The 24,833-nt window shown below is 35.7% G+C and overlaps 6 protein-coding genes across 9 annotated transcripts; 2 read left to right on the top strand and 4 right to left on the bottom strand.

Moving 5' to 3' along the window:
* Nucleotides 1-4,994: 4,994 nt before the first annotated feature.
* LOC103855892 (DEAD-box ATP-dependent RNA helicase 28) lies at nt 4,995-6,805 on the top strand. The gene is made up of 6 exons (XM_009132939.3): nt 4,995-5,252; nt 5,329-5,390; nt 5,480-5,531; nt 5,727-5,828; nt 5,909-5,949; nt 6,107-6,805. Exons 1-6 carry the CDS (start codon nt 5,181-5,183, stop codon nt 6,573-6,575), a joined length of 798 nt encoding a protein of 265 aa, XP_009131187.1. The 5' UTR covers nt 4,995-5,180; the 3' UTR covers nt 6,576-6,805.
* Nucleotides 6,806-10,283: 3,478 nt separating this feature from the next.
* LOC103855890 (RING finger and transmembrane domain-containing protein 2) lies at nt 10,284-12,972 on the bottom strand. Of its 4 annotated transcripts, none has more exons than XM_009132936.3 (10): nt 12,742-12,972; nt 12,561-12,640; nt 11,977-12,485; nt 11,823-11,899; nt 11,551-11,719; nt 11,346-11,434; nt 11,091-11,255; nt 10,921-10,998; nt 10,731-10,834; nt 10,284-10,633 (listed from the first exon to the last, which is right to left on the bottom strand). In XM_009132936.3, the coding sequence occupies exons 3-10, from the start codon at nt 12,470-12,472 to the stop codon at nt 10,528-10,530; spliced, it is 1,284 nt and encodes a 427-aa protein (XP_009131184.1). In that variant the 5' UTR covers nt 12,473-12,485; nt 12,561-12,640; nt 12,742-12,972; the 3' UTR covers nt 10,284-10,527. The 4 variants fall into 4 exon arrangements, with proteins under 4 accessions (XP_009131184.1, XP_033142796.1, XP_033142798.1 ...); XM_033286905.1 differs by having other exon boundaries at nt 12,564-12,640; XM_033286907.1 differs by having other exon boundaries at nt 12,561-12,670; nt 12,742-12,945.
* Nucleotides 12,973-13,352: 380 nt separating this feature from the next.
* Nucleotides 13,353-16,384, bottom strand: LOC103855889 (transmembrane 9 superfamily member 8). The gene is made up of 7 exons (XM_018657469.2): nt 16,133-16,384; nt 15,658-15,822; nt 15,471-15,580; nt 15,258-15,369; nt 15,067-15,179; nt 14,835-14,985; nt 13,353-14,755 (listed from the first exon to the last, which is right to left on the bottom strand). The coding sequence occupies exons 1-7, from the start codon at nt 16,238-16,240 to the stop codon at nt 13,598-13,600; spliced, it is 1,917 nt and encodes a 638-aa protein (XP_018512985.2). The 5' UTR covers nt 16,241-16,384; the 3' UTR covers nt 13,353-13,597.
* Nucleotides 16,385-17,164: 780 nt separating this feature from the next.
* LOC103855888 (transmembrane 9 superfamily member 8) lies at nt 17,165-20,209 on the top strand. The gene is made up of 7 exons (XM_009132935.3): nt 17,165-17,412; nt 17,703-17,867; nt 17,945-18,054; nt 18,155-18,263; nt 18,346-18,458; nt 18,540-18,690; nt 18,796-20,209. The coding sequence occupies exons 1-7, from the start codon at nt 17,287-17,289 to the stop codon at nt 19,951-19,953; spliced, it is 1,932 nt and encodes a 643-aa protein (XP_009131183.2). The 5' UTR covers nt 17,165-17,286; the 3' UTR covers nt 19,954-20,209.
* Nucleotides 20,210-20,484: 275 nt separating this feature from the next.
* LOC103855886 (ER membrane protein complex subunit 4) lies at nt 20,485-22,196 on the bottom strand. The gene is made up of 6 exons (XM_009132934.2): nt 21,923-22,196; nt 21,776-21,832; nt 21,197-21,350; nt 21,017-21,114; nt 20,875-20,940; nt 20,485-20,776 (listed from the first exon to the last, which is right to left on the bottom strand). Exons 1-6 carry the CDS (start codon nt 22,049-22,051, stop codon nt 20,738-20,740), a joined length of 543 nt encoding a protein of 180 aa, XP_009131182.1. The 5' UTR covers nt 22,052-22,196; the 3' UTR covers nt 20,485-20,737.
* A 966-nt stretch (nt 22,197-23,162) lies between these two features.
* Nucleotides 23,163-24,513, bottom strand: LOC103855885 (protein ENHANCED DISEASE RESISTANCE 2-like). The gene has a single exon (XM_009132933.3). The coding sequence runs from the start codon at nt 24,280-24,282 to the stop codon at nt 23,371-23,373; it is 912 nt and encodes a 303-aa protein (XP_009131181.1). The 5' UTR covers nt 24,283-24,513; the 3' UTR covers nt 23,163-23,370.
* Between the last annotated feature and the right edge of the window lie 320 nt (nt 24,514-24,833).

The following is a 24,833-nucleotide window of genomic DNA, read 5'->3' as shown; positions in this document are numbered from 1 at the left end:
GCCCAATTATTTTATGAGAAATTTTTACTCTCAGAATTTTTATCCGAATTTTTATGTAATGATTAATTGAATTATGTAAATAATGTGGATGTAATATATGATATGATGACCATTTTTCTATTAATGTGCATCACGGAAATTCCGTTGGTTTTCTATCCGAATTTTCTTTCCGGTTTATAGACCTACCTCCATTATTATTATTTTCGTTTTTTTTATGTAATCCCTTATATATTAATTGAGGAACATTTGAAAAGATGTAACCTCAATTTTGTATTAATTAAAAGATGCCCCAATGCATAGGTGGCACTCAATTAGATAGTCAATTACATTCAATTGAAAAATAAGTAGGTCCACATTCGATTTTTATATGTTGTTAGATATATAAGTTGGTCAAACTATATGATATAATGATATGATATGATATTTTCTTTCCTTAAATAAAACCTACGGAATTACCATAAATGACTAATATATATATGATAATTAATGAGTTTAATAATAAAGATTTGATAACAATGTATATCTCCTCCATCATTTTTTGTTTAATTTTATATTATTAAAATAAATTAAACAATCAAATTAGCTATAAAAATAAAATTTAGATTTTTTCGTATATGTTATATTTTGAATTTTTAAAAACGACAATAAATGACTAAAACTATTAAAATTATTATGTTAAAAATTAATGATCAATGGTTTAACATTTTTATTATAAGAAGATACACATGATTTTAAAACCATATGAGTAAAAAATATCATTTAATAATAAAATAAATATATATATATATATATATATATATATATATATTAAACACTATATACCATAAGATTACATAAATATTTTAATATTAAAACTTTCAATGAATTTTCAAGAACATCTATAAATTATAAACTTATTAAAGATTGAAAATTGAAAATTTTGTTATCGATGATTTAAATATTTTGTTATAAAACGATATGAACGATCATAGAACCGTATGATTATAAATTCTTATTTAATAAATAACTATACAAAATATACTATTCCTAGAAAAATAGGTTGGTCCATCTTAACTTATATTACACTTTTTATTAAACTAACTATCGAATTGATAAATAACATACCAAAAAATGTTTTGCACTTTCCTTAAATAAAAGCTACGAAATTACCTAATATGATTAACGTATATGTGAAAATTAATTATAATGAATAATAAATATTTGATAACAATTTTTGTATCTTAGTTCTTTTTTTTTAATTTTATATTATTAAAATATATTTAAAAATCACATTAAATATATAATAAAAACATTTATAATTTTTCTTATATGTTATATTTTGAATTTTTCAAAACGTCTATAAATTATTAAAAATTTGAAGATCCCCACTCTGAAAATTTTGTGATCAAAAGATTATTTTTTTTGTCATAATAAGTTACAAATGATCATAAAATTGTATTAATATGAACTTTTATTTAATATTATAAGAAGATACACATTATTTTAAAACCATATGAGTAAAAAATATCATTAAATAATAAAACATATATATTATATATATATATATATATATAGATTATACTATATACCATAAGATTACATAAATATTTTAATAGTAAAACTTTCAATGAATTTTCAAAAACATTTATAAATTATAAACTTATTAAAGATTTCACATTGAAAATTTTGTTATCGATCATTTAAATATTCAGTTATAAAATGATATGATTGATCATAGAACTGTATGATTATAAATTCTCATTTAATAAATGACTATATAAAATATATTATTTTTAGAAAAATAGGTTGGTCCATCTTGACTTACATTATATTTTTTATTAAACTAACTATCGAATTGATAAATAATCTACCAAATTTTTTTTTGCACTTTCCTTAATTAGAAGCTACGAAATTACCTAATATGATTAACGTATATATGAAAATTAATTATTATGAATAATAAATATTTGATAACAATTTTGGTATCTTAGTTCTTTTTTTTAATTTTATATTATTGAAAGATATTAAAAAATCACATTGAATATATAATAAAAACATTTATATTTTTTCTTATATGTTATATTTGAATTTTTCAAAACGTCTATATATTATTAGAAATTTGAATATTTCCACTCTGAAAATTTTGTGATCAATAGATTATTTTTTTGTTATAATAAGTTACAAATGATCATAAAATATAACGCATATGAATTTTTATTTAATAAATATTCAAACTAAATAATATATATATATATAAACACTAATGATTTAAAACAATAAGATTGGCTGATCAATTTAGTCGTCCAGTTGAAATCTTTCAAAAGTATGTGAAAGACTAAAGTCAAAGTAAATATGAATTTAGAATAGTAGTTATATTTTACTAACCAAATACCGTAAAAAACCGAACCGAAACAAAACCAACCCGATATTCGGATTGAACATCCGTAATCCAAATGAAGCCAAACTATTGTTTCATTCTCCAAAATATAATAAAAATAATAACTTAATCCCGCGCAAGGCGCAGGTCTTATCCTAGTTAGTATTATTATATGGTATGACTAAAGTATTGAGAGTTAAGTTGGTAACCATCATATTCTTATATCTTCTTATGACGAACGTTTTAGTTCATGCCAAAAGTTATACTTTATTATTTATATAAAGAACCAAATCTAAAATTTTGAGGATCATAAATATTTACTAGAAAATTCTGTGTCTATAAATAGCTTTCAAAAAAGATAGGAATCGATGTCAATGTTTTACTGGATTTATAATCAGATCCAACCCTGCTTGTATAGTTCACAAGATTTTTTTTCTTTTGTCACATATATTTCATAGATAAAATTGCTTAACTGTATAATATGATTTGACTTTGTATATTCGTATATATATACATCTTGAGAGAATACGCTTCATATATTTTGCATGCATCAGCATTAATCAATAACTTCTTGCATAGGAGTATAATATTTTCTCTCATTGGTTACGGTTTTTCTTTTATTAAAGGATATATTCATTGTTCAAAACTATAAAATATTCTATGACAAATCTTATCTTATACATCATGATTTACAAACACCTTCGTTTATTTTTAAATCTTATCAAAACCATAGTCTTGTTCCCAAAAAAAAAAGCTTTGCACTTTCACCAAAGCAATCAAGTTTGTTGTTCGTTAGAAAAGAAATCTACAAAACGATTCTCCAACTCAAACAAGGACCAAAGGATTACGCATACTGATTCTCATAAATCATCATTAATACATTATACCAGAGTCAAGGCATCATCGTGCTTCCCACTTACCCTGAAGCATAACATGCGGCTTTGTAATAATGGAGAACTAGTATATAAATATTTAGACACTGTACATTTTTTTATAAATGAATAAATCAGATAAATAAAAAAAATTCAATTTCAAAATTCAATGTTAAATATGACATAGTTTGATAAAAAATAATAACATAATAAAATTTAAAAACTCTTAAACATATACATAATTTGATTTAAAACCATAAATTAATTATTGTATAAAGCTTGTATATAATTTATACAAACCTAAACAAAACGTTATATTTACGTTTTCCTTCAAAATTAAATCGGTCTCTAACGTATTTTATTATAATTGAAAGTGCATTTATATTTTATGATATAAGTTTGATAACTAAAAATGTCAAATAAACTGATAAAAGAGACAAAATTCAAAATTTACAAAATCTAATTAATTTATAATATCACAAATTAAAAATATTTTAAAACTGCATATATTAATTTTAAAACTTTTTTTAATAATTATATGAACTAATAAAATATCTTAATTTCAACATTATTTATTTGTAAAATTTTAACTGTATATAATATCCAGTAGTGTGTATTATAACACATTTTCAATTAGGTCTAAATATCAGAAGACTAACAGCACTAAAAATATAAAGTAAGGGTTTAAACAACATTAAATGGCATCATCTAAAAGTTACTGTAATAATTAGTAACAAACGTATAGAATAACATGCAGGTTATAACTAATTTTTTTTAATCAAACTTTCCGAAATAAATGCAGACTGTGTAGGAGACACAAGGGAAAGCATAATCGGTTTAAGCAACGTTAAAATTATTTTTTATTTGTTACGATCATGGCTGTCTCAAATTTTGTTTGGACCCTGTTCAAAAAATATTAACGTTATGTTTAAAATATAATAAAATAGTTTGATAAATTAATAATTTTATTTATACATGTTTAACATTTTTTATAAATTATAAATTAGTGAGTACTATATATAATTTTTGAAATTTTAGACCATAATTTATACATATGTTGTTGAAAAATTTTAAAAATTTTATTTTCAATATTCGGATCCTGTTCGACCGCTCCAGTTGCACGTGCTGTTAGACAGTCCTGGTTACGATGAACCAAATACTTTTAGAACATGTCCGTTATAAATCCGATCGAATGTTTTAACTATCTAACAATGTGATATTGTCTATTTTGATAAAAAAAAAAAGTTCTCAATATTTTGTTTTTAAATTTATTCTCAAATTTATATCAAATATAATTGGACACTCATAGTTTTTTTGTTTATTATTTTAATACGACAATGAAATCATTTATTTTTATCCTACTCATCTTTAAATTTTTTATTTATTAAATATCACTGAGTTTTACATGACAATTTCATCGGTTTTGAAAAATAAGTTACTTTTATTATTTAAGTTTTGCAAAATGTATTTTCTTATTTGCCATATTTAATCCAAAAGTATTTTTTTCTCTTGTAAAAACTACACTATTTATCAGCAACGCGTTAGTAATAAAATATCTGCCAAGAGTAGGCTTTTAACTTAAAACACTTTTAGACAGAAGAAAAGAAAAGACACTCGGACACTTTTAGTGGAAAGGATTAGGACAAGTACTACACGGTTAAACATGAGCCATTCACTTAGACAAGAAGCAAAACACGGTTAAACATGTGGTCAGCATCACTCACGTGACCGATGACTCCAATGTAGTAAAAACTCACGTGCCGTTTTATGTTGGTTTGTTTCAACAATTATTCAAGGGGGAATGACACACCCTTTCGAACCCTAAAAAATCTCCAATTTAAATTGAATCTTCCCTCATTCTCTCTCTCACAATTCATCCCTCTTACTGCGCTGTAAGAGAAGATCTCTCTCTCTCTCTCTCCGACCTAGATTCCCTCTCAATTGTCTGAAAAATGGTTGGTGCTAAGAAGCTCTCATCATCACCCGCCAAGACTGAACCTTCAACTGTCTCTGGGAAGGATAAGGTTTTCTCAATCGATCATACAATTCAACTTCGATTCTTCTCGTTTCCAATTGATTCGAACTAATGATTTGTAACAGGTGAGCAATGGTGAAGAGTTGGTGGGTTCAAGGGTTAAAGTTTGGTGGCCGATAGATCGCAAGTGAGTTACTCGATCTAACTTGATAAAGTTTTGGTTTTTAAGTAATTGTGATGTTTGAATCTTACAGATCTCTCTTTGGTTGTGTGTAGATTCTACAAAGGAGTGGTTGATTCGTTTAACTCCCGCACTAAGAATCATCGGGTAATAATCATGTCCTTTGTTTCTGTAGATCTGGATTTGATGTAGATTCAATTACATCTTTCATTAAATGAATTGTTGATATTGATTTGAGTTAGGTTGATTTCAGGATCCTTAATTATTCAATTTTAGTTGCATTCAATTAGTCAATTAATGTTTGTTACCTTACTTTGCTTTGCTAACGTTGTGTGATAATAGGTTTTTTATGATGATGGTGAGAAAGAGATCTTGGATATGAACAACGAGAGGTGGGAGTTAGTTGGAGAAGATGATGATGATGATGAGGATAATGCTGATGAGGTAGAGAGTTGTTTTTATCATTTTTAATGTTGATTTGGTTGTTGAGGATTATTTATTAATGGTTCAATATCTCCCTACAGGACAAATCTGACGATGAGATCGCTGATGTTATCCCAGAACCGTAAGTAGAGAGACTCTTCTTATTCTTGGTCATGTCTTGATTCAGAACCTGTGTGTTGTGTTTGGTAGTATCGATAATCTCAAGAGGTTAATGTGGCTGTCTGATACAGTGGCTGTTATATTATTCGTTGTTACATCTTGGGCCAAACGCTTTGCAGGACGAACAGGAAGTCTGCTAGGACAAATGGTGTCATGGGGGATATTGGTGGGAAGATGGTAGCAGCGGCATCGCGTCTTAGGTCATGCAACAAGATTTCTGAAGCTACCAACGGGAAGAAGAAAGGGGCTTCTTCATCTCCATCGGAGGCTGTCTCTGAAAAGGAGGCAAAACCTATGGCTTCCTCTACGAAGAGCAAGAGGAAGAGGACTGATGATGAAAAGGTGGGTGATGATGAGCATGCATCTGACGATGAATCCAAGCCTCTGCAGATTTTGGTTGATAAGTTGAAGGGCAAGAAGAAGAAGAAGGAGGAGAAGGAAGCTCCCAAGGAAGAAGCTGAAGCGGGTGAAGAACTCAAGGAAGAAGCCGAAGAGGGTGAAGAACCCAAGGAAGAAGGGGAAGAGGAAGAGGGTGGACCCAAGGAAGAAGAGGAAGAGGAAGAGGAGGAAGAGGGTGAAGAGGCTTAGACAACAGTTGCGCGGTCTGTCTCTATGTGGAAGTACTGTAGAAGAGTTTTTAATTTATACAGCTGAGTCTTATTTGGTTAAAAGTATAGGACTTTGTAGGGATTTTAGGCTATGTTGATTCGAAAATTGTGCAGCCATAGGGGTTGATGAGGTAAAGCTAATCTGTTGAACTATGATTTGTGAATCAATGTTTACCATTTATTTAGTCGCAGCCCCTCTCTGATATTGAATCATGTTTTTTTTTCACTTGCAAAGCAGTTTTATATGCTTCACATATTGTTAAAAAAGGCTCAACATATTAAGATGGCAAAAAAAAAACTTGTGTTCTTGTTCTGATATAAACAAGAGATATAGTGCTAAGTCAAGCCTAGATTGACTGTGAATTCAAGTGAGACAGAAGGATAAACAGTGTTACTGTTGAACTGATTAATTTAAATTCACTGTAAATTAAGTATCTAAGTCTCATATTCTATTAAGATTTTTCATCTCATATTTTATAGAACATATTTTGAATAATATTAATACTTTATATACGACAATTTACTGTGTTATCAAGTATTTTTACATGATTTATTTTGCTAGGAGGAGCTGTATGACTTAAACAGAACCGTGTATAGGTACTACACTAATCATATTTATACAGCATTAGCTACATCAACACTATCATTTTAACTATTCTACTCCTTGGTTAAAAAAACTAAGTAGCTTCTTAACTTGCAAGTCTCCTGCAAACCGTGACACGAAAAAATAAAATAAAGTCAGCATTAATCCAGATTTAAGGTAATGAAGAAAAGATGATGGCGCGACACGCGTGTGTCCTTCACTAATGACGCAATCTATTACAAGGACATTAAACAGATAAGACGGCAAAGAGACGGAACTGATAAAAGAAAGACACATCCAACGGCTTATAACGCATCTCAAGTCAAATCAACGACCAAAGACAAAAGACTTGGCCTTTTGATAGCGACACGTTTCTCTCTCCGACAAACCATAACCAAGCGTTTTCCCCATCCGTACTTATTAATCTCCTTCCTCTCTGTTTTTCATTTCCCTTCTGCTTCCATTAAATCTAAGTTTCTAAAAAATGTTTCAGATCTTATTCATTTTAGGGCTTTAAATTTTTTCTACTCTCTCTTGATAGAGAGATAAAGAGAAAGAGCCAGCACACATATATGCTTATATTTTGCATGGAGAGAGTGAATATTTATATAAGATTAACCTTTCTTTCTCCATACCAGTTTCAATTCTGAGTCGTATCTTCATCACCTTTTGTTTCTAGCTTCAGTTCTTTAAAACGAAAAAAAATCTAGAGCTGAGAATTAGAGAAACCCTAGTTAGTGTCCGTACTTAGATATTTTACTTTCCTTTTATGGATTCATAGATCGAGGTCTTGTTAGTTGTTATTATTCCCAAATCTGATCTCAAGTACCTTCGATCTGTACTTGCAACTTCTCTCTTTTTATGTTTTACTTTCTTTTATCATCAGTTTCTGAGCTAGTTTTTCCTAGCTATATATACACATATGTTGTTTCTCTTCAATATATTAAATTTCTTATATGTTCATGTTGATGGGGAAAAAGAAGTTGACAGAAGAGAGTGAGCACACAAAGGGGGAATTGTATAAAATTAAGTTTGTTGTATATAGTTGCTTTTGCGTGCTCACTCTCTCTATGTCATAACTTCTCCTTCTTGGATCTTCACTGAATCCTAGTGATTATGTGTTCATATTATGTCTATCCATACCAAGTTATGTATATGCATTATATATGTTGTATCTCATTCTTTATTTTATAATCTTAAACTGATTGGCATTAGATTTAGCTTCAAAGCTTTGTAAATTCTTTGTATCACAGATTTTGTCTTATAATAAATTTAAACATATGACATAACGTATATGTGTGAATTAGCATGTATGTATAATAGGGAATATTTGTTGGATTTCTCATACAATCTAATGTCCTTTTTCTATTTGGATTAGGTTTGGTTGACCCATTATGCTTCTTAGACTCGTTGGAATATGATGTTTGTATTCTAAGTATCTATTGTCACTGGAATGTATACTTCTTCTTTTTGCAGACTCTAACTCACGGTTATTCTGAATGGTTCATTCCCAACTATAAAAGGTTTATCAAAGTTACGTAGATTACACTTTGAATATATGGAACATGACTGGGTTTTACTGATGATTTAGTGGCGGCAATTAACCAAAGCTTGGACTTGATGAGCTCAGAATCAGAGGAGTTGTAGTTTATGTGTCTTGTTAGGTGAATATTTTTGATCTAAGTTCTTTTATTTTTTTGTGCCAGAGTTGTAGTTTCTGTGCTGGTTAGCTGTGTGCAATCAAATAAGTATAATCAGCCACAATTAGTTGAAGCGGTTGAAATTGATACGGCTGAGTGTGAGAGCTTATCTCCGACTATTGTGGTGAGGAAAATGATTATCGTCTTGCAAATGAAGTTTAGTAGGATTATAGGAACGTTTATACGAATAGTAGATTAGTCGGATAAGTGGATATAGTGTCATAGTGGGATGCACAGAACATTGGGCTTTGGAATTTGACTTGAAGAGGTTTCATTTACATTTTGATACGCAACACAGGCTTACAAACACTAGCCAGCCATATATAAACCCTTTCCATTTTTCCATACATTTTCTTTATCTCGTCAATTAGCTTCTCTGTTGCGATATTTTCTTACAACAAATGCGTCACTGATCTTTTTTTGAGTTTTTTTTTTCTGAGAAAATGCGTCACTGATCTTCCTGCGTCAGCTTGTTGCATTATCCTTACGTACGTAGTAATATATACAATGTCAAATTAGTCTTTCTACTGTAACTTTAAAACCTTTTGGAATATTTGATTCTTGGATCATAGTATTTATTTGTATATGTTTACTATACCAGCTTCTTTAATTTATTCATTAGTCAGTATACTAAAACTGTGTTTCTTCAATTTCACTTCAAGTGAAAATCATATTAGGTATGCTAACGAACCAAGACTAGGCTTCAAGCCTTCAACGCTACGCAAAGATGGATGTACTTTCGTGAAGAAACTCCATGAAAAGAGTTTATATTTTAAATTAATCTGTTTTGCTGATGTAACTAAACTGCTACAAAATAAGAGTGGCTCTGATGTGTTTAGAACATAAGATGTATACCATTTTACCAACACATGCATGCAGACCACCTTGATGGTCTTTTATTGCTCGAGTTGGGTTGTTTCTTTGTTTCTATTTCCTATTGTAATAAGTTGCTTGCAACACTCAAAAATTCAAAAATTGTATAAATTTTAACATTTTACCAAAAATCAAACACATGCATGCAGATAATCTTGCCGTATAATATGTAGTCACTACTAGAACCTCTAGAAAATGGAACTGATAATATATAGGTAGAGGTTGGTGGAAATCAATTAAACATGGGAATTTCGTATTAATTAACGCTAAATTAATCTACTGCCATGTCATAATTACTTGATTTTTTTGGATAAAGCAGCTCTTTAATTAAATCGTAAAACGAACGGTTCAGATGTGTTTGAAGTATATAGATACCCATCACAAGCAAGGAGAGGATCATCATCAACATGAAAGAAGAATCGTAAGCATGGATTGTAGCAAAACAATGTAGAAGTTGATGGTGGAATAACAATGATTTTCGACAAAAGAAAAGTTTCAAAAAACTTATGAACAGCTTCCTTGCCTTTGTCGATAATTGTAGTAAGAACTTTTTCATATTGAATAAATACGATTTTTTGAATATTGAATTCTTTTTCTTTTTAGGCTAACGAATATATAAAAGGCGATTTTCATATTAACAAATGAGATTGTATAAACATCTTCAAGACATCATCATCAGTAGTGGTGTCTTTCGTGCACAGCTTAAACGGCAATACTCTCTACCCAAGGGGCTTGTGATGATCTATTTTATACGTTGTGCTTTGTATGCATGTTAATCAGAATATCTGGAAGAAAAGGCTGGTGGATCCATCACCAAACGATTTCAGATCTGCTGGCTTGACCAAGGCTCTGCACAGAGGACAAGTCCTCTCTCTCTCAAACCTGCACCAATCATAATAATCAACATTCATTCAAACATCCACACACACACACACACACACAAAGAACTAACTGCTATATATGCACAAAAACAACTCACCACTCTGAAACGCAATCTTCGCAAAACATGTGCTTGCAGCGAAGAAGAATTGGTGTGTGCATCTTCTCCTGGCAGATGGCACACAGGTCCCCTGCAGCATTCACCTGCAGCCATTTCTCTTGCTTGTTTAGGATTGAATCTGAAAGAGGCATTAGTTATATATATATATAAATCTTTTCTAAACACTGACCTGCTCTGTGGTTGCATATGATCCATAATGCACTTCTTTGCGTGACAAAGATTTTAATGCGGTAAAGAAAGATTGAACCTAAAAATTTAATTGCCAATTTCCCCTCATCAGCTACTACTTCCAGAAAATAATAAAAAAGAGGGTGATGAGATTCTGGAGAGAACACTTACTTTCTCAACTACGGAAGTGAGCTTGAAAGTCAGATAGAGTCCTGTCATAAGAGAGGAGAAGAGGCTTCCATAATCCTTGTTCAAGAAGAAACGGTACCATACAGGGGTAGGCAGCAATGAGCGGTACAGAAGCATCAAATATTCAACCAAAGTTAGCAATTGACCCTACATAAAAAAAAAGTTAACTAACCAAATTAATGATCGCTGCTTAAAAGTGTAAAAAGCTAAAAGGGACAGAGACAGAAGAACCCTGACCTGTTTACGATAATTTCGACCCCTACTGTTCTTGTAGTACATCAAGAGAAAACACTTGAGTATCATTGAGGCCTGCCGTACAAGTGTATCTGAGGCAAAATTGCAAGTTGTGTAAGCACAAAATTATAAAAAATGCATGTAACATGGTGATATTTATATATTTTGTGACTAAATTAAAAAAAAAAGAGAGTTTGGGTACACACACCATTGACGACAATGATGAAAATGGCATGCCAGAAAGGAGGTATGGACTTGGGAGGGAACATGATTAAGGGATACAATAGATCATCCTTGCGAAACCACCAATAAACACCAACCACATGGGTAGCAAACGCTACAGAGATCCCGATTAAAGCCGATATCTGCCTCTCACCCTGCAAAACATTATCAGAGACATGTTTAAGACTTAATAACTACCCATTTATTTAAACTTAGAAAAGAAAAAAAAGCAATAAATGCAAAAAAAAAAAATTAAACCTTTAATGCGGTTTGCTTCTTCATAATATCATTAGACTTGAACATGACAGCAGCAATCCAAATTGCAACAAAGAAACCTAAACAATAGGAAGCAAAAAAAAAGTCAATTAACTAAGAACATTAAACATCTAATAATAGAAAGAGAGGAGCATACCCTGCAGATGCTGGCGGATGAAGACGACCAAGAGAAGCAAAGAAAAGGGAAGAATCTGCTCGATCCACCTTGCAGCCTGCTGAATATCATATCTTTGGTAAGGCGAATCTCGGCTCGCAGCAGCAGCATCTCCACCAACAGATTCACCTGTGGAAGCCCCTTCTCCAGTTCCCGCAGAAGAAGAGCCAAGACCTTCAGTCTGGGCGGCACCAGTGATATCACTTTCAACATCATCCTGCTCCGCGTTCCCGATAATCCTAATGGCAACCTCTCCTCCGTTGGAGTTTATCCCCGGAGAATCATCACTACCAGTACTAACCAGCGTTGCTGTTTCGGAGGCCTCGTGAGTGGGACTTGTGGGCCTTGGTCGAAAAAGGCCTGAGTACTCTAGTAAGGTTGATATAGGGGCTTGGATGAGGTTGGAGGCTGAGAGGATCGACGAGTTTCTTCGCGGAGAGCCTCTGAAGGTGTCGTTGTTGGTGCTTGACGTTTCCATTTGAAATAAAAACCTTAAAAATAAAATCGAAGATTAATAGGTAAAGCGGAAACGAGTAAGCAGGGAAAGGAATTGAGCTGTGAACAACTACCTGAACCAATAGGAAGCTTCGAATCGTTGGAAACCCTAAAGCAGCCAAACCTTGATGGAGTCAAGCATCTGATGAACCTAGAAAATCGAATCAATTCACAGAAATAGCTATAAGAATAATAAGAAATAGCTCAGAGGAAAGAAGAAATCCACGGATCTAGTCGATGAAAAGGGGGTACCGTGGAAAATAGATCGAGTTGAAGACGGCGATGGAAGGAAGACGCGTCGAGAATAGGTCGTCAAACGAACATCTGTGACGCGGCGATGACCAGAGGAAGCAGGTGGGTCGTCGGCTATCGATCTCAGAGAGGAACAAGGTCTATCGTACGCGGGGGTAAAGAGGATCTTCCAGGAACTTTCTCTGTCCGTCAATCTCTGTTACAGTTGAGGCCTGACCATATTAAAACAAATGGGTTTCCTCTCCAGTGGGCTTTAAGTTGGAAAGGATTGGGCTTTAAATTCACGTGTGATGTTAAATAGATCATTTATGACGATGAATCAAAGAGTGCGCAGATATTCTGACAATCTCAAGACTTCATTCAATTCTAAATGGAGCTAGAAGTACAATGACATGACTTAGGAACGAAGGTGCAAACCCCAAAAGGATTTGTTTTGGGATTTATATAGCAAGGCATGGTGGCACATCTGGTCGAGGAAGCATGTTTTGTTAAAATCTCTTTTAAGGGGAACCAATGTTATTCATCTGCCTCAAACCACTGCAACTATTAGGCTAATCATCATCGAACGTTTTAAATTTGATTGGCTTCCACCTTTTTTTTAATAAAAAAACGTATATTATATAACACATACACTAATGCAAAGATTATAAAAAATTGAGTTATTAGACAAATAAAACAAAATACACTACTACGACGTTCACATATATTAAAACACTTTTGTTCCGCAACAAAATAGATCTAAAATGCAACAAAATCATTTTAAAGAAAAGTAAGAAAACGAAGATATACTATAATCACCTTTCCTTCTTTCTTCCTTAATCATCACCAACACCATCATCTTCTTGTTCATCCTCCTCTAATCGATCTTAACCGAGGAATAGATGAGCCTTGTGAACCAGAGACAAGCATAGAACCCTATCGTTCCTGTCAGCACAAAAAATGCGTAAGACGCGATGAGCATGTACCCAAAGTAAAGCATCGCCGACACCAGTTTTGTGATCTGAAGCTTTGTGAAGAAGTAGAACGTCGCGTAGAGGAATAGATACAGCGCTGATGAGCCTGATGTTAGGTACGATCTCCACCACCACAGGTAGTCCTCACTGCAGAGCTGGAAGTAGCAGAGTACTACTGTTATCTCGGCGCAAGTAACGATGAGGATCACAAAGACGAGGAAGAGGAAACCAAAGATGTAGTAGAACTGGTTTAGCCAGATGGATGTGAGGATGAAGAAGAGCTCGATGAAGACTGCGCCAAACGGTAGGATTCCTCCGATGAGGATTGAGAAAACAGGGTTCATGTACCAAGCTTGCTCTGGGATTTGCCTTGGGATTTTGTTGGTTTTCACTGGGTCATCAACCGCTGGTTTCTTGAAACCGAGGTAAGCTCCAACAAAGACGAGAGGAACCGAGATGCCAAACCAGAGGAAGATCAAGGCAAACATTGTTCCGAAGGGGACGGCACCAGATGACTTTTGTCCCCAGATGAGAGCGTTTAGGACAAAGAAGATGGAGGAGACAACTGCCGGGAACAAGAAGGCTGTCCTGAAGGCGATTCTCTTCCACTCTGTTCCTTTGAACATTTTGTAGAGACGTGAAGAAGCGTAACCAGCAAAGAGTCCCATGAAGACCCAGAGCAGAAGCATGGCCGTCATCAGACCACCCCGGTTCGAAGGGGATAGAAACCCGAGCATGGCGAAGATCATTGTGACAAATACCATGCCTAAACATTGGACCCCTGTACCAACGTAGACGCAGAGCAGATCTGAATTGGTTGGAATCCTGAAAACATCACCATGGACAAGCTTCCATCCTGTCTCTTCTTGAGCTTCTTCTTGAGTCTCAAGCTCGTTGTAACGTGAAATGTCACGGTAAAGGGTCCTCAGCATTATCATCGCCACCATACCAGACAAGAACAGGACGATCATCAGAGAATTGACGATAGAGAACCAGTGAATTTGGTTATCATTCATCAGAAGATAAGCATCCCATCTAGATGCCCACTTCACTTCACTTTCCTGAACAGAAGCAGCAGCACTAACTAAGTATTTTTATTTAAGAAACAGATCAGAAGTATTTTCTATGTAAAAAACTTGCCTGGAAATCAACATCATATGTGAAGATAATCTCCTTCTTTGGTTCAACTTCTTGAGGGGTAGAAGAGCTAACGACCAAGCGTTTTGTGTGAGGATCACAGGTCGTCAGACGAGTCTTCTCACTCCACTTTCCATCGTATTCATGCTTAATACTGCAAATCAAGGGCAAAACAATCAGTACAAAAGAACAGGGAGGCACAAGAGACAATTCAACTTGTGGACAGGAAGCGAACCTGTAAGGCTTGACTTCAAATCCCACAATCCTTGCAGAATCAGTTTGCACATCTCTGTGATATCGGACAGTAAACGCCAAGTGATTGTGCATAAAGAACTTTTGCTCTTTGCTCTGTGTATACAAAATGCAGTTTAGAAAATCAAGCTATTTGACATGCTGTTTACAATCGAAAGTTCGAAACCTACTTACCCCCTCATACTGGCCTTTAAGACCAACATGATAGCCAAGCTGATAAACAACAGCGGGAGAACCCGGATCCCCTCTTTCAATTGGTACCACAAGAGGAAGATTGTCGAGGATCCTAGCAGTACAAAAGAAAGACTCGTAAGAAAACTTACAGAAGGAAAGCATGTTCTCCATATAAGCAAAGAACCCAACAAAAGTTTCTATTTTTGGCCTTACATGTTGACACGGTACTCATCATCAATCTTTTCTTTGAAGGCTTTGGCTGTCTTGGCATCAAGAGTGATACGGCAGAGAACATTGCACATCTGTGCCTCCCGCATCTTAAACTGCAGTTGATTCAGTTCCACAAAAAGTTAGAGATAAATCACAGATTGATCATATAAAATGCAATAGAGAGACAAACCGAATAAGGAGCATTTTCAATACGGTCACCGCGAAGCACTTCTCCAAGATTCTCAGTACTATCAACAATCTTCTTAGGTTGGCAAAAGGGAAGCGAGTAGTACGAGTATGGAAGCTGAGTCTTGATGGAGGTTAACTTATTCACTTTAACCTTCAGCTCATCACCCTGCAAAACATCATCCAATAAAAGACTCACATTTGAATTATGATTCCCTCATTATCCAACTAATCTAGTGAAACATGCAACTATCCTTCGACTGAGATTCGTAATCAATCATGCACTAAGAACCTAACGTAAACAATCAAAATTGTGAATCTCAAATCAAAGTATTAGCACACCGACTCTCATTTACAGTAGCTTTCTCGCGGATCTAATCCTAAAGGGAACTCTAACGCCATACCAAAAACCGAAAACTCAGATCGAGGAGATCCAATTCAGATCTAGAACCCTAGGGAGCACAAATTCGAGCGTTCACCTTTTCGAAATCCTGAGGAGCGACACCTGGGAGGTAGAAAGAGTGAGCTACGTGGATGAATAGCAGAAGAAGGAAGACGATCGCGGATCCAGAAGCTTCCATACCCATGGCTGGAACTGTTCCCACAAAGGAAAGAGAGAAAAAATGTTCAGATCTGAAGCTTATGATACAGTTTGTTACTTTGTTTATGCTCTTGTATCGCTTGGAGACGAAGACCCGATTGTAATGTAATACACCCCGGTTTACCTTTCCGGTTCGGTTCGGTTCGGCTCGTTACTGTTTAATGCTAACCATCCATTAATAATTCGCCACGTGACCACCATAAAGTCTTTCCACTAATGGGCTTAAATTGATGATTCCCACGGTATTATAAACCATGATTAATTAATCAATCGATTGTACTAATATGTATTTACATCTTGCATCTGCTTTTGTTATGTGTTTCTGCAAGAAATGCTCACCTTTTAAGTTTATAAATAAATCATTTAAGCGGAAAAGAATCACTATAACGTATAATTTGTTATAAAGTTTGGAATAAAATTAATTAGAAATTAGAAAAAATTATTAGGATAATATTTTTTAAGTTTTTGTCACAAAAATAGATCTCAGTGGAAAAAATAAGCAAAATAAATGTTATTAGAATTAACTAATCTAAACTTGTTTAGAGTTAAGGGGTAAAATTTTGGGGATAGAGTTTCCAACTAAAAAAAATTAAAATTTTCTAAAAAAGAAAAGCTATTTTGGTCATTTTCTTTTTTGAAAAATATTTTTGTGACAAAAACTTTAAAAAGTCTATTTAAGAGAGTTTCCCATAAAATTATTAAATAAATAAAATACTTTATACTATAAAATATCAAATATTCGCTAAAACATCTTAAGAAGGATTGATTAATTAACTAATCATGGTTTATGAGATGGTGGGCTGTGGGCATCATCTATTTAAGCCCATACGGAAAGACTTCATGAATAATTATAGTCACGTGGCGAATGATGAATGGTTGATAAGGACTGAACAGTTAAGAGCCGAACCGGAGAGGTAAACCGGGTTGTACCACATTACAACCGGGTCTTCGTCTCCAAACGTATAAGAGAACAAACAAACTGCCGCGTAGCTTCAGATCTTGGTGAAAATTTTTTCCTTTGTTGGAACAGCCATGGGTATGGAGCTTCGGAGAATATCAGAAACCTCTAGATCCGCGATCGTCTTGATCCTTCTGCTCTGCGTTCATGTCGCTCACTCCTTCTACCTCCCAGGTGTCGCTCCTCAGGATTTCGAGAAGGTAAACGCTCGAATTTGAGCTCCCTAGGGTTCTAGATCTGAATTGGATCTCCTCGATCTTAATTCTCGGGATTGGTATGGTGTAGATTTACCTTTTAGGATTAGATCCGCGAGAAAGCTTTAGTAAGCTGATGCACCGACTTTTGCTTAAGAGAATGTGATGATTGAATTGTGCTGATGCTTTGAACAATGTCTGGCATTGTAGGCGAGCTGTATCATATTACGAATCTTAGTGAGAGTGTACTAAATTAGTCGGATAGTGATGGAATCATATTAAAATTTGGTTTGCAGGGTGATGAGCTGAAGGTTAAAGTGAATAAACTAACCTCCATCAAGACTCAGCTTCCGTACTCTTACTACTCGCTTCCTTTTTGCCAACCTAAGAAGATTGTTGATAGTACTGAGAATCTTGGAGAAGTGCTTCGTGGTGACCGGATTGAAAATGCTCCTTATTCGGTTTGTGTCTCTATTGCATTTTAAATGATCAGTCTGTGATTCATCTCTAACTTTTTGTGGGGTTGAAACAACTACAGTTTAAGATGCGGGAGGCACAGATGTGCAATGTTCTCTGCCGGGTCACTCTTGATGAGAAGACAGCCAAAGCCTTCAAAGAAAAGATTGATGATGAGTACCGTGTCAACATGTAAGACCAAAAAAATATAAACTTTTGTTGCATTCCTTGAGGTAGATCATGGTTTCCTTCTGTCGGTTTTCTTACAAGTGTTTTTTTTTTTGTGTGCTAGGATACTCGACAATCTTCCTCTTGTGAATCCAGTCGATAGAAGTCTAGGTTCTCCTGATGTTGTTTATCAGATTGGCTATCATGTTGGTCTTAAAGGCCAGTATGCGGGGGTACGTAGATTTCGATTGTCAACAGCATTTCAAATGCATTCGAGATAGCTTGATTTTCTTTAACTGGCTTTTGTATGCACAGAGCAAAGAGCAAAAGTTCTTTATACACAATCACTTGGCGTTTACTGTCCGATATCACAGAGATGTGCAAACTGATTCTGCAAGGATTGTGGGATTTGAAGTCAAACCTTATAGGTCCGTTTCTTGTCCATTATTTGAATTGTCTCTTATGCCTCTCTGTTCTTTTGTACTGATTGTTTTTCCCTTGATTTGCAGTATTAAGCATGAATACGATGGAAAGTGGAGTGAGAAGACTCGCCTGACGACCTGTGATCCTCACACAAAACGCCTGGTCGTTAGCTCCTTAACCCCTCAAGAGGTTGAACCAAAGAAGGAAATTATCTTCACGTACGATGTTGATTTCCAGGCAAGTTCTTTTTTTAAATAAAAAAATAATCTGTGATTTGTGTCTTAAATAAAATGGTTCTTGTTCTCAGTTATTTTCTTATTTCCTGCTGCTGCTCCTGTTCAGGAAAGTGAAGTAAAGTGGGCATCTAGATGGGATGCGTATCTTCTGATGAATGATAACCAAATTCACTGGTTCTCTATCGTCAATTCTCTGATGATCGTCCTGTTCCTGTCTGGTATGGTGGCGATGATAATGCTGAGGACTCTTTACCGTGACATCTCACGTTACAACGAGCTTGAGACTCAAGAAGAAGCTCAAGAAGAGACAGGATGGAAGCTCGTCCATGGTGATGTGTTCAGGATTCCAACCAATTCAGATCTGCTCTGCGTCTACGTTGGTACAGGGGTCCAATGTTTAGGCATGGTATTTGTCACAATGATCTTCGCCATGCTCGGGTTCCTCTCCCCGTCGAACCGGGGTGGTCTGATGACGGCCATGCTTCTGCTTTGGGTCTTCATGGGACTCTTTGCTGGTTACGCTTCTTCACGTCTCTACAAAATGTTCAAAGGAACAGAGTGGAAGAGAATCGCCTTCAGGACAGCCTTCTTGTTCCCTGCAGTTGTCTCCTCCATCTTCTTTGTCCTAAACGCTCTCATCTGGGGACAAAAGTCATCTGGTGCTGTCCCCTTCGGAACTATGTTCGCCTTGATCTTCCTCTGGTTTGGCATCTCGGTTCCTCTTGTCTTTGTTGGGGCTTACCTTGGTTTCAAGAAACCAGCGGTTGATGACCCAGTGAAAACCAACAAAATCCCAAGGCAAATCCCAGAGCAAGCTTGGTACATGAACCCGGTTTTCTCAATCCTCATTGGTGGAATCTTACCGTTTGGTGCAGTCTTCATCGAGCTCTTCTTCATCCTCACATCCATATGGCTCAACCAGTTCTACTACATCTTTGGATTCCTCTTCCTCGTCTTTGTGATCCTCATCGTCACTTGCGCCGAGATAACAGTAGTACTCTGCTACTTCCAGCTTTGCAGTGAGGATTACCTGTGGTGGTGGAGATCGTACCTAACATCAGGCTCATCAGCTCTGTATCTCTTCCTCTACGCCGCGTTTTACTTTCACACAAAACTTCAGATCACAAAACTGGTGTCGGCGATGCTTTACTTTGGGTACATGCTCATCGCGTCTTGCGCATTTTTTGTGCTCACGGGAACGATAGGGTTCTATGCTTGTCTCTGGTTCACAAGGCTCATCTATTCCTCGGTTAAGATCGATTAGAGAAGGATGAAGACAGTGATGATGATTAAGGAACAAAGAAGGAAAGGTGATTATTGTTTAATCTTCTTTAAAAATGGTTTTGCTGCAGTTTAGATCTACATTGTTGCAGAACAAGAGGGTTTTACGATATGTGAACGTTACAATAGTGTATTCTGTTTGATTTGTCTAATAACACACATTTTTATAATCTTTGCATGTATGTGTTATATAACATTATATTATGATTCAAAAAGATGGAAGCAAATCAAATTTAAAATGTTTCATGATGATCAAACTCGAACTTTTAAAAGCACTTTGTATGATAGATTTGGACAGCTTGCTTCCAAATGGAGTGGATGGTATGTTCTTCACTCTTTTTGTGTCACCAGACACGAGTTTGGGAATATACTGAGATTCACTACGCTGTGTTTCAGTTTCCTCGTTCCAGATTCTGATCTTGAATAGATGTTCTGATAAAGAAGGAGCAAGAAGATGATGCGGATGAGATATTAAACTTCTGCTGGTGTAACAGTATAGGAGAGAACTTACGGATGTGTATAATGTTTCCGAACAGTATGAATGTTACCTGTCTAAAAAGCTGGGAAACAGGTAACTTAAATGCCAATAATACAATTCATAGTTATGATGAGCAAAGAACATCAAAACTCAAAAAGTGAAAAAGCTATGGTTTCAGAGTTTTGAAAATGCTACAAGAAGATCAAAAGATGAGAAGGTCCACATGAATCTTCCCCTCATGATATAACTTAAGTATCTTTCGTAATTATCTCAAAGAGACATATGCTCATCAGTGGAAAGCAAATCCTCCGCCAGAGTGTTCAACCTCCTGCAAAAAGAAATAGAGGAAACATGATGTGTCCAGCTTAGAGCTGATGAATTGAAACGCCTGAGCAAAAGATTCTGCTGCAGATAAAAATTACAAACCTGAGGAGGGGGTAGAGATGAAACCCAATCTGATGCATGAGTTGGAAGAAGCCCCAAAGTGTTGAGCTAAGAAAAGATAAATTTGTTTATATGAGAAACCAGAGCTTCATAATGAACAACGGGGGAAGGATATTTTTCTTACCTTCCAAATACCCAAAGCTAAGCCTCCAAGGTTAAGGGCAAGAAACACTAGCTTAGGCATAAGTAGTTCCACCTTGTTATCCTTGAATGGCTCAAAAACTACAAACAAAGGGGATATATTACAAAAACCAAAGTATAATTCAAAAAGAACAAACTTGTGCAGAAGAGCGAGATAGCTTACTCTTTCCAACGCTCTGGAGGGCGCTGAGAGGCTGCCAAAGAGCAGAGAAAGTAATACCAATGCTAAAGAGATGAACAGTGTTTCCAGCCATCCACATCATGAAACCCATCATCATCAGATTCTTAAACGGTGACTGCGCTACTTCCCATGCTTTCTGCTCATTCATTACCAAAAAAACAAAACTTTTAGTTACAAAAATTCATCCAACATCAAACCCAATCTCCACCGTCAGCATAAACGCAAAGTTTCCTTTTTTTTTTTTATAAATCATCTGGGCACAATATGAACAGTGAGAGTATAAAAAAGATAAGTCTTATGTAACGTCTACAACAAGACTACAACAGTTCAAATCTGTGAAAGTCAATGGCTTTTAGGACACTCTACATAGCAGTGAGTTCCGCACGTTTCAGATTAGACATTAAGGCTTCGAATGTTATGAACCGCTCTGCCCCGCAGTTAACATTAACAAAAATCTTTACATATACCATATATGTATACGTTTTTATAGCTGTTAAAACCGCAATAAAACCGCGTATCCCGCACCGCTCAAACCGTAGTTATCATTCGGATTAAAAGTACCTGAAGTTTCCAAGTAGCTTCAGCGTCTTTCTTTTGGCGGCTCGTTGCTGAATCATCCTGAAAACAACGAAATCAATCGATAACCCAGTAGTCAATTCCCCGTACAAATTTATCAAATTAATTCTAATTCAAATTCAAATTCAATACCTGTTCGGGAGAAGCACGAGAGAAGCCAGGTGGATCGAGGATGTCCCGGGAAGATGGAACGGTAGATTGGTCCGAGAAATCTACGGCCCATCTCCGACCAGCACCCATCACTGCTTTGCCTTTGTCCATTTACGTTACTTCTTCGATCGACGAGCTATAGAGAGAAATCGGGGAAGAAGTAGAGACCTAGATCCGATCCTTAATCAGATGTTTCCGTCCAATAGTTTTTTAAACAGAGAAGGAAAAAGCTAAAAAGAAAAGAAAAATAATTTTATTCCCACAGTCCAAACCCGTTTCTTTAAATTGGGTTCGAAGCTTTTTTTACCCGGACACAACTATTATCCGAATCTTGGATTCGTACTATTCCACTCTTAGAGGCATTTCAGCAATGCTGGAATTTATTCGGATATCTATTCGGGTTTTGATCGAATATTATAAGTTTTTGGGTATTTTAGTATTGGAATCTAGATTCAGATATTTTATATATCAGATTAGGTTGTGATATTTTTACGTATCAAGTCGGTTCAGTTACCGTTAGTTGAGTTCAAATATTTTGATTTTAAAAAAAAATTCAAAATTTTAATCGCTCAAGTTTTTAATAGGTTACAATTTTAAAAATAGAAAAAGTAATATAGTTGTTGTTTCGAGGCTCTAAATAATTTTTTTTTGTTAATATATAAAATAAGAAGTTTGATATACATTTTAAATGAATAACAAATCATTTTATCTGCAATTATATGTATATTATCTGATTTTTAAACCATGTGCATTATCATTATAAATATTTTGAATAACATGATAAATGTAAATTACAAATATGAAATTAACTATACATATATTTGGTTATCAGATTTGTATATCCAATCTCTTTCAATGTAATACTTGTTTGGGTATTTTACTATTTCTGTTCGATCAAGTACGGCTACGGGTGTTCAACCCTATGTGCAGGTTCGGTTTTATCGATATGATGCACTGCGAAAGTCATCACAGAGTAGATTATTATACAGCCCAATATACATGCATGGTTTTCAGCTCTCAGCCGTCAAAGCCCAAACAATCAATCAGCCCAACATACATACATCTTATTTACACTTTTCTTATCTTTTTGGATTTCGAGGTGAAAATATCTCCAAGTTTTCAACATTTTCGCTTTTCACATAATAATGACGAATCTTCTTCCCCCACGACTATAGAAGATCATCACACGCTTTTTTCTTCTAGGTTCACTGAGAGAACAATATCAAAAAGAACCCTCGAATTTCAATTTATTTTCATTAATGTATCATAAAAATTTCTCAGTAAAAATAAAAATTATTTACAACATCCTCCAAAATATCTCATGTAACATAGATTTGACTGAGATCGATGAAAATTGTTTCAGATTCTTGGATATTAGATTATACACTCAGTTACGCATTGACCTCTGGTTTGTCCTCAAATTCAAAATCTCAATCCTCGTCCTCGTCGTGGTTAACTTTCGCCAAACTCAACGTTCTACAAGGCTGCGACGCCAGTTGCTGAGGCGGCGGCGCGTCGACCACAAACGCCGACGACATTTCCATCTGACAAACCCTCACAGCTCCGATCAACCTCTCCGGCAGCTCCTCCTCCGTCTGCGCCTCCGCCAAAAACCCCATATCGATCGTCACGCTCGTCACGTACCCCAACGCGAGCCTCAGAATCGCCGTCGCGATCGCCGAGCTGCATATATCGACGTCGATCTCGAAGTAGTTATCGCCTCTGTGGTAATTGCACGTCAACGCCTTCCCGAGGAGGCACGCGCCGTAGTTCCCAACGGCCGCTTTAACCACCCATGGCCCTTTCACGATCCGGTTCACGATCTTGAACCTCTGGTTCCGGAACGAGTCGTCGCCGTTTACAAACCGGTGGAGGAGCGATCCGGAGGGGATCGGCTCCTCCGCCGCGAAGTAGAACACCGCGCTGTGGTGGTCTTTGCCAGGGATCTGGAGGTTCACGGCGAAGATGAAGGACTTGAGAGATTGGCCGCGTGATTGAGCTTTTCTGAGCGCGTGCGCCACGCGGTTATCGGGACGCGCGAGGACGTTTTCGAGCTTCGAGGTCGATTTGAGCCAGTCCATGCCCGCGGGAGAGAGGAGGTAATCTCCGGCGGGGGATTTTTGTTTTTTGGTTAAGTAGGAGTCGGAGCGGAGGGAGAAGACGTCGCCGGGAGGTGAAGCCCAGCCGTCGGTGCCTGTTTCGGGATCTACGCGGCGGAGGGAGCCGCCGTTGATTGCTTCTGCGATCCATTCCGGTGTGGCGGAGGAGGAGGCGGATCTTAACGGTTTTGACTTGGTATCGCCGGTGGAGCTGCGATGATGTCGCTGCTTGGAGGGGCTCATGGTGTTATGGTATGGGTTTGTTATCTGTGGTCGTTGGCCTTTCTCTCTCTCTCTCTACCAAAGGGCGACTTGTGTGGTGTGACAAAATAAAAGGGGCTTGAAATGGCTTTGGAGTTTTATAAGAAAATTCCAATAGTGTCCTTGGCTTATCTGTATTTCATGTGTTTTTCTTAGTTAATGACTAACCATATGATATAATTCCCGATAAATTACTTGAATAATCAACGCGGTGGGAGATATTATTTTCACTTTTATCAACGAATATAGAGATTTGTGTGTTTCTTCTTATGATTCTTTTTTTTGTTTTATTTATTCAGTTTCATGTTTTCGATTGGTAAATAATTGCATTCATTTGGAATTAATGGTGCAACCACATGTTAAACCAACTAATTCATAATTATTGCACTTGGCAGCAGGCACGAACAACTTTTTGTCGAGTTATTATCATTAACTTTTTAATATTTATACACGAAAATAAAAGCTTAATAGTTGGTGGAAATGGCATTTGTAGCTGTAAATCAATAATTTGCATATAGTATTGTGTTATTATA

This window comes from Brassica rapa, chromosome A03 (assembly GCF_000309985.2).
Source record: "Brassica rapa cultivar Chiifu-401-42 chromosome A03, CAAS_Brap_v3.01, whole genome shotgun sequence".
Lineage (NCBI taxonomy): Eukaryota > Viridiplantae > Streptophyta > Magnoliopsida > Brassicales > Brassicaceae > Brassica > Brassica rapa.
This window is presented reverse-complemented; position numbering and strand designations above follow the sequence as displayed.

Coding starts and splice junctions, on each gene's coding strand:
- LOC103855892 (XM_009132939.3), top strand. CDS start 5,181: ATGGTTGGTGCTAAGAAGCTCTCATCATCACCCGCCAAGACTGAACCT. Junction 5,532..5,726: donor CCCGCACTAAGAATCATCGG/GTAATAATCATG, acceptor GTGTGATAATAG/GTTTTTTATGATGATGGTGA. Junction 5,950..6,106: donor GCTGATGTTATCCCAGAACC/GTAAGTAGAGAG, acceptor AACGCTTTGCAG/GACGAACAGGAAGTCTGCTA.
- LOC103855890 (XM_009132936.3), bottom strand. CDS start 12,472: ATGGAAACGTCAAGCACCAACAACGACACCTTCAGAGGCTCTCCGCGA. Junction 11,720..11,822: donor AGAAGCAAACCGCATTAAAG/GTTTAATTTTTT, acceptor AATGTTTTGCAG/GGTGAGAGGCAGATATCGGC. Junction 10,634..10,730: donor GAAGATTGCGTTTCAGAGTG/GTGAGTTGTTTT, acceptor TGATTGGTGCAG/GTTTGAGAGAGAGAGGACTT.
- LOC103855889 (XM_018657469.2), bottom strand. CDS start 16,240: ATGGGTATGGAAGCTTCTGGATCCGCGATCGTCTTCCTTCTTCTGCTA. Junction 15,823..16,132: donor CTCCTCAGGATTTCGAAAAG/GTGAACGCTCGA, acceptor GATGTTTTGCAG/GGTGATGAGCTGAAGGTTAA. Junction 15,180..15,257: donor TTAAAGGCCAGTATGAGGGG/GTAAGTAGGTTT, acceptor TTGTATACACAG/AGCAAAGAGCAAAAGTTCTT.
- LOC103855888 (XM_009132935.3), top strand. CDS start 17,287: ATGGGTATGGAGCTTCGGAGAATATCAGAAACCTCTAGATCCGCGATC. Junction 18,264..18,345: donor TTAAAGGCCAGTATGCGGGG/GTACGTAGATTT, acceptor TTGTATGCACAG/AGCAAAGAGCAAAAGTTCTT. Junction 18,691..18,795: donor CGTACGATGTTGATTTCCAG/GCAAGTTCTTTT, acceptor GCTCCTGTTCAG/GAAAGTGAAGTAAAGTGGGC.
- LOC103855886 (XM_009132934.2), bottom strand. CDS start 22,051: ATGGACAAAGGCAAAGCAGTGATGGGTGCTGGTCGGAGATGGGCCGTA. Junction 21,115..21,196: donor CCTCCAGAGCGTTGGAAAGA/GTAAGCTATCTC, acceptor CTTTGTTTGTAG/TTTTTGAGCCATTCAAGGAT. Junction 20,777..20,874: donor CATCTCTACCCCCTCCTCAG/GTTTGTAATTTT, acceptor TTCTTTTTGCAG/GAGGTTGAACACTCTGGCGG.
- LOC103855885 (XM_009132933.3), bottom strand. CDS start 24,282: ATGAGCCCCTCCAAGCAGCGACATCATCGCAGCTCCACCGGCGATACC.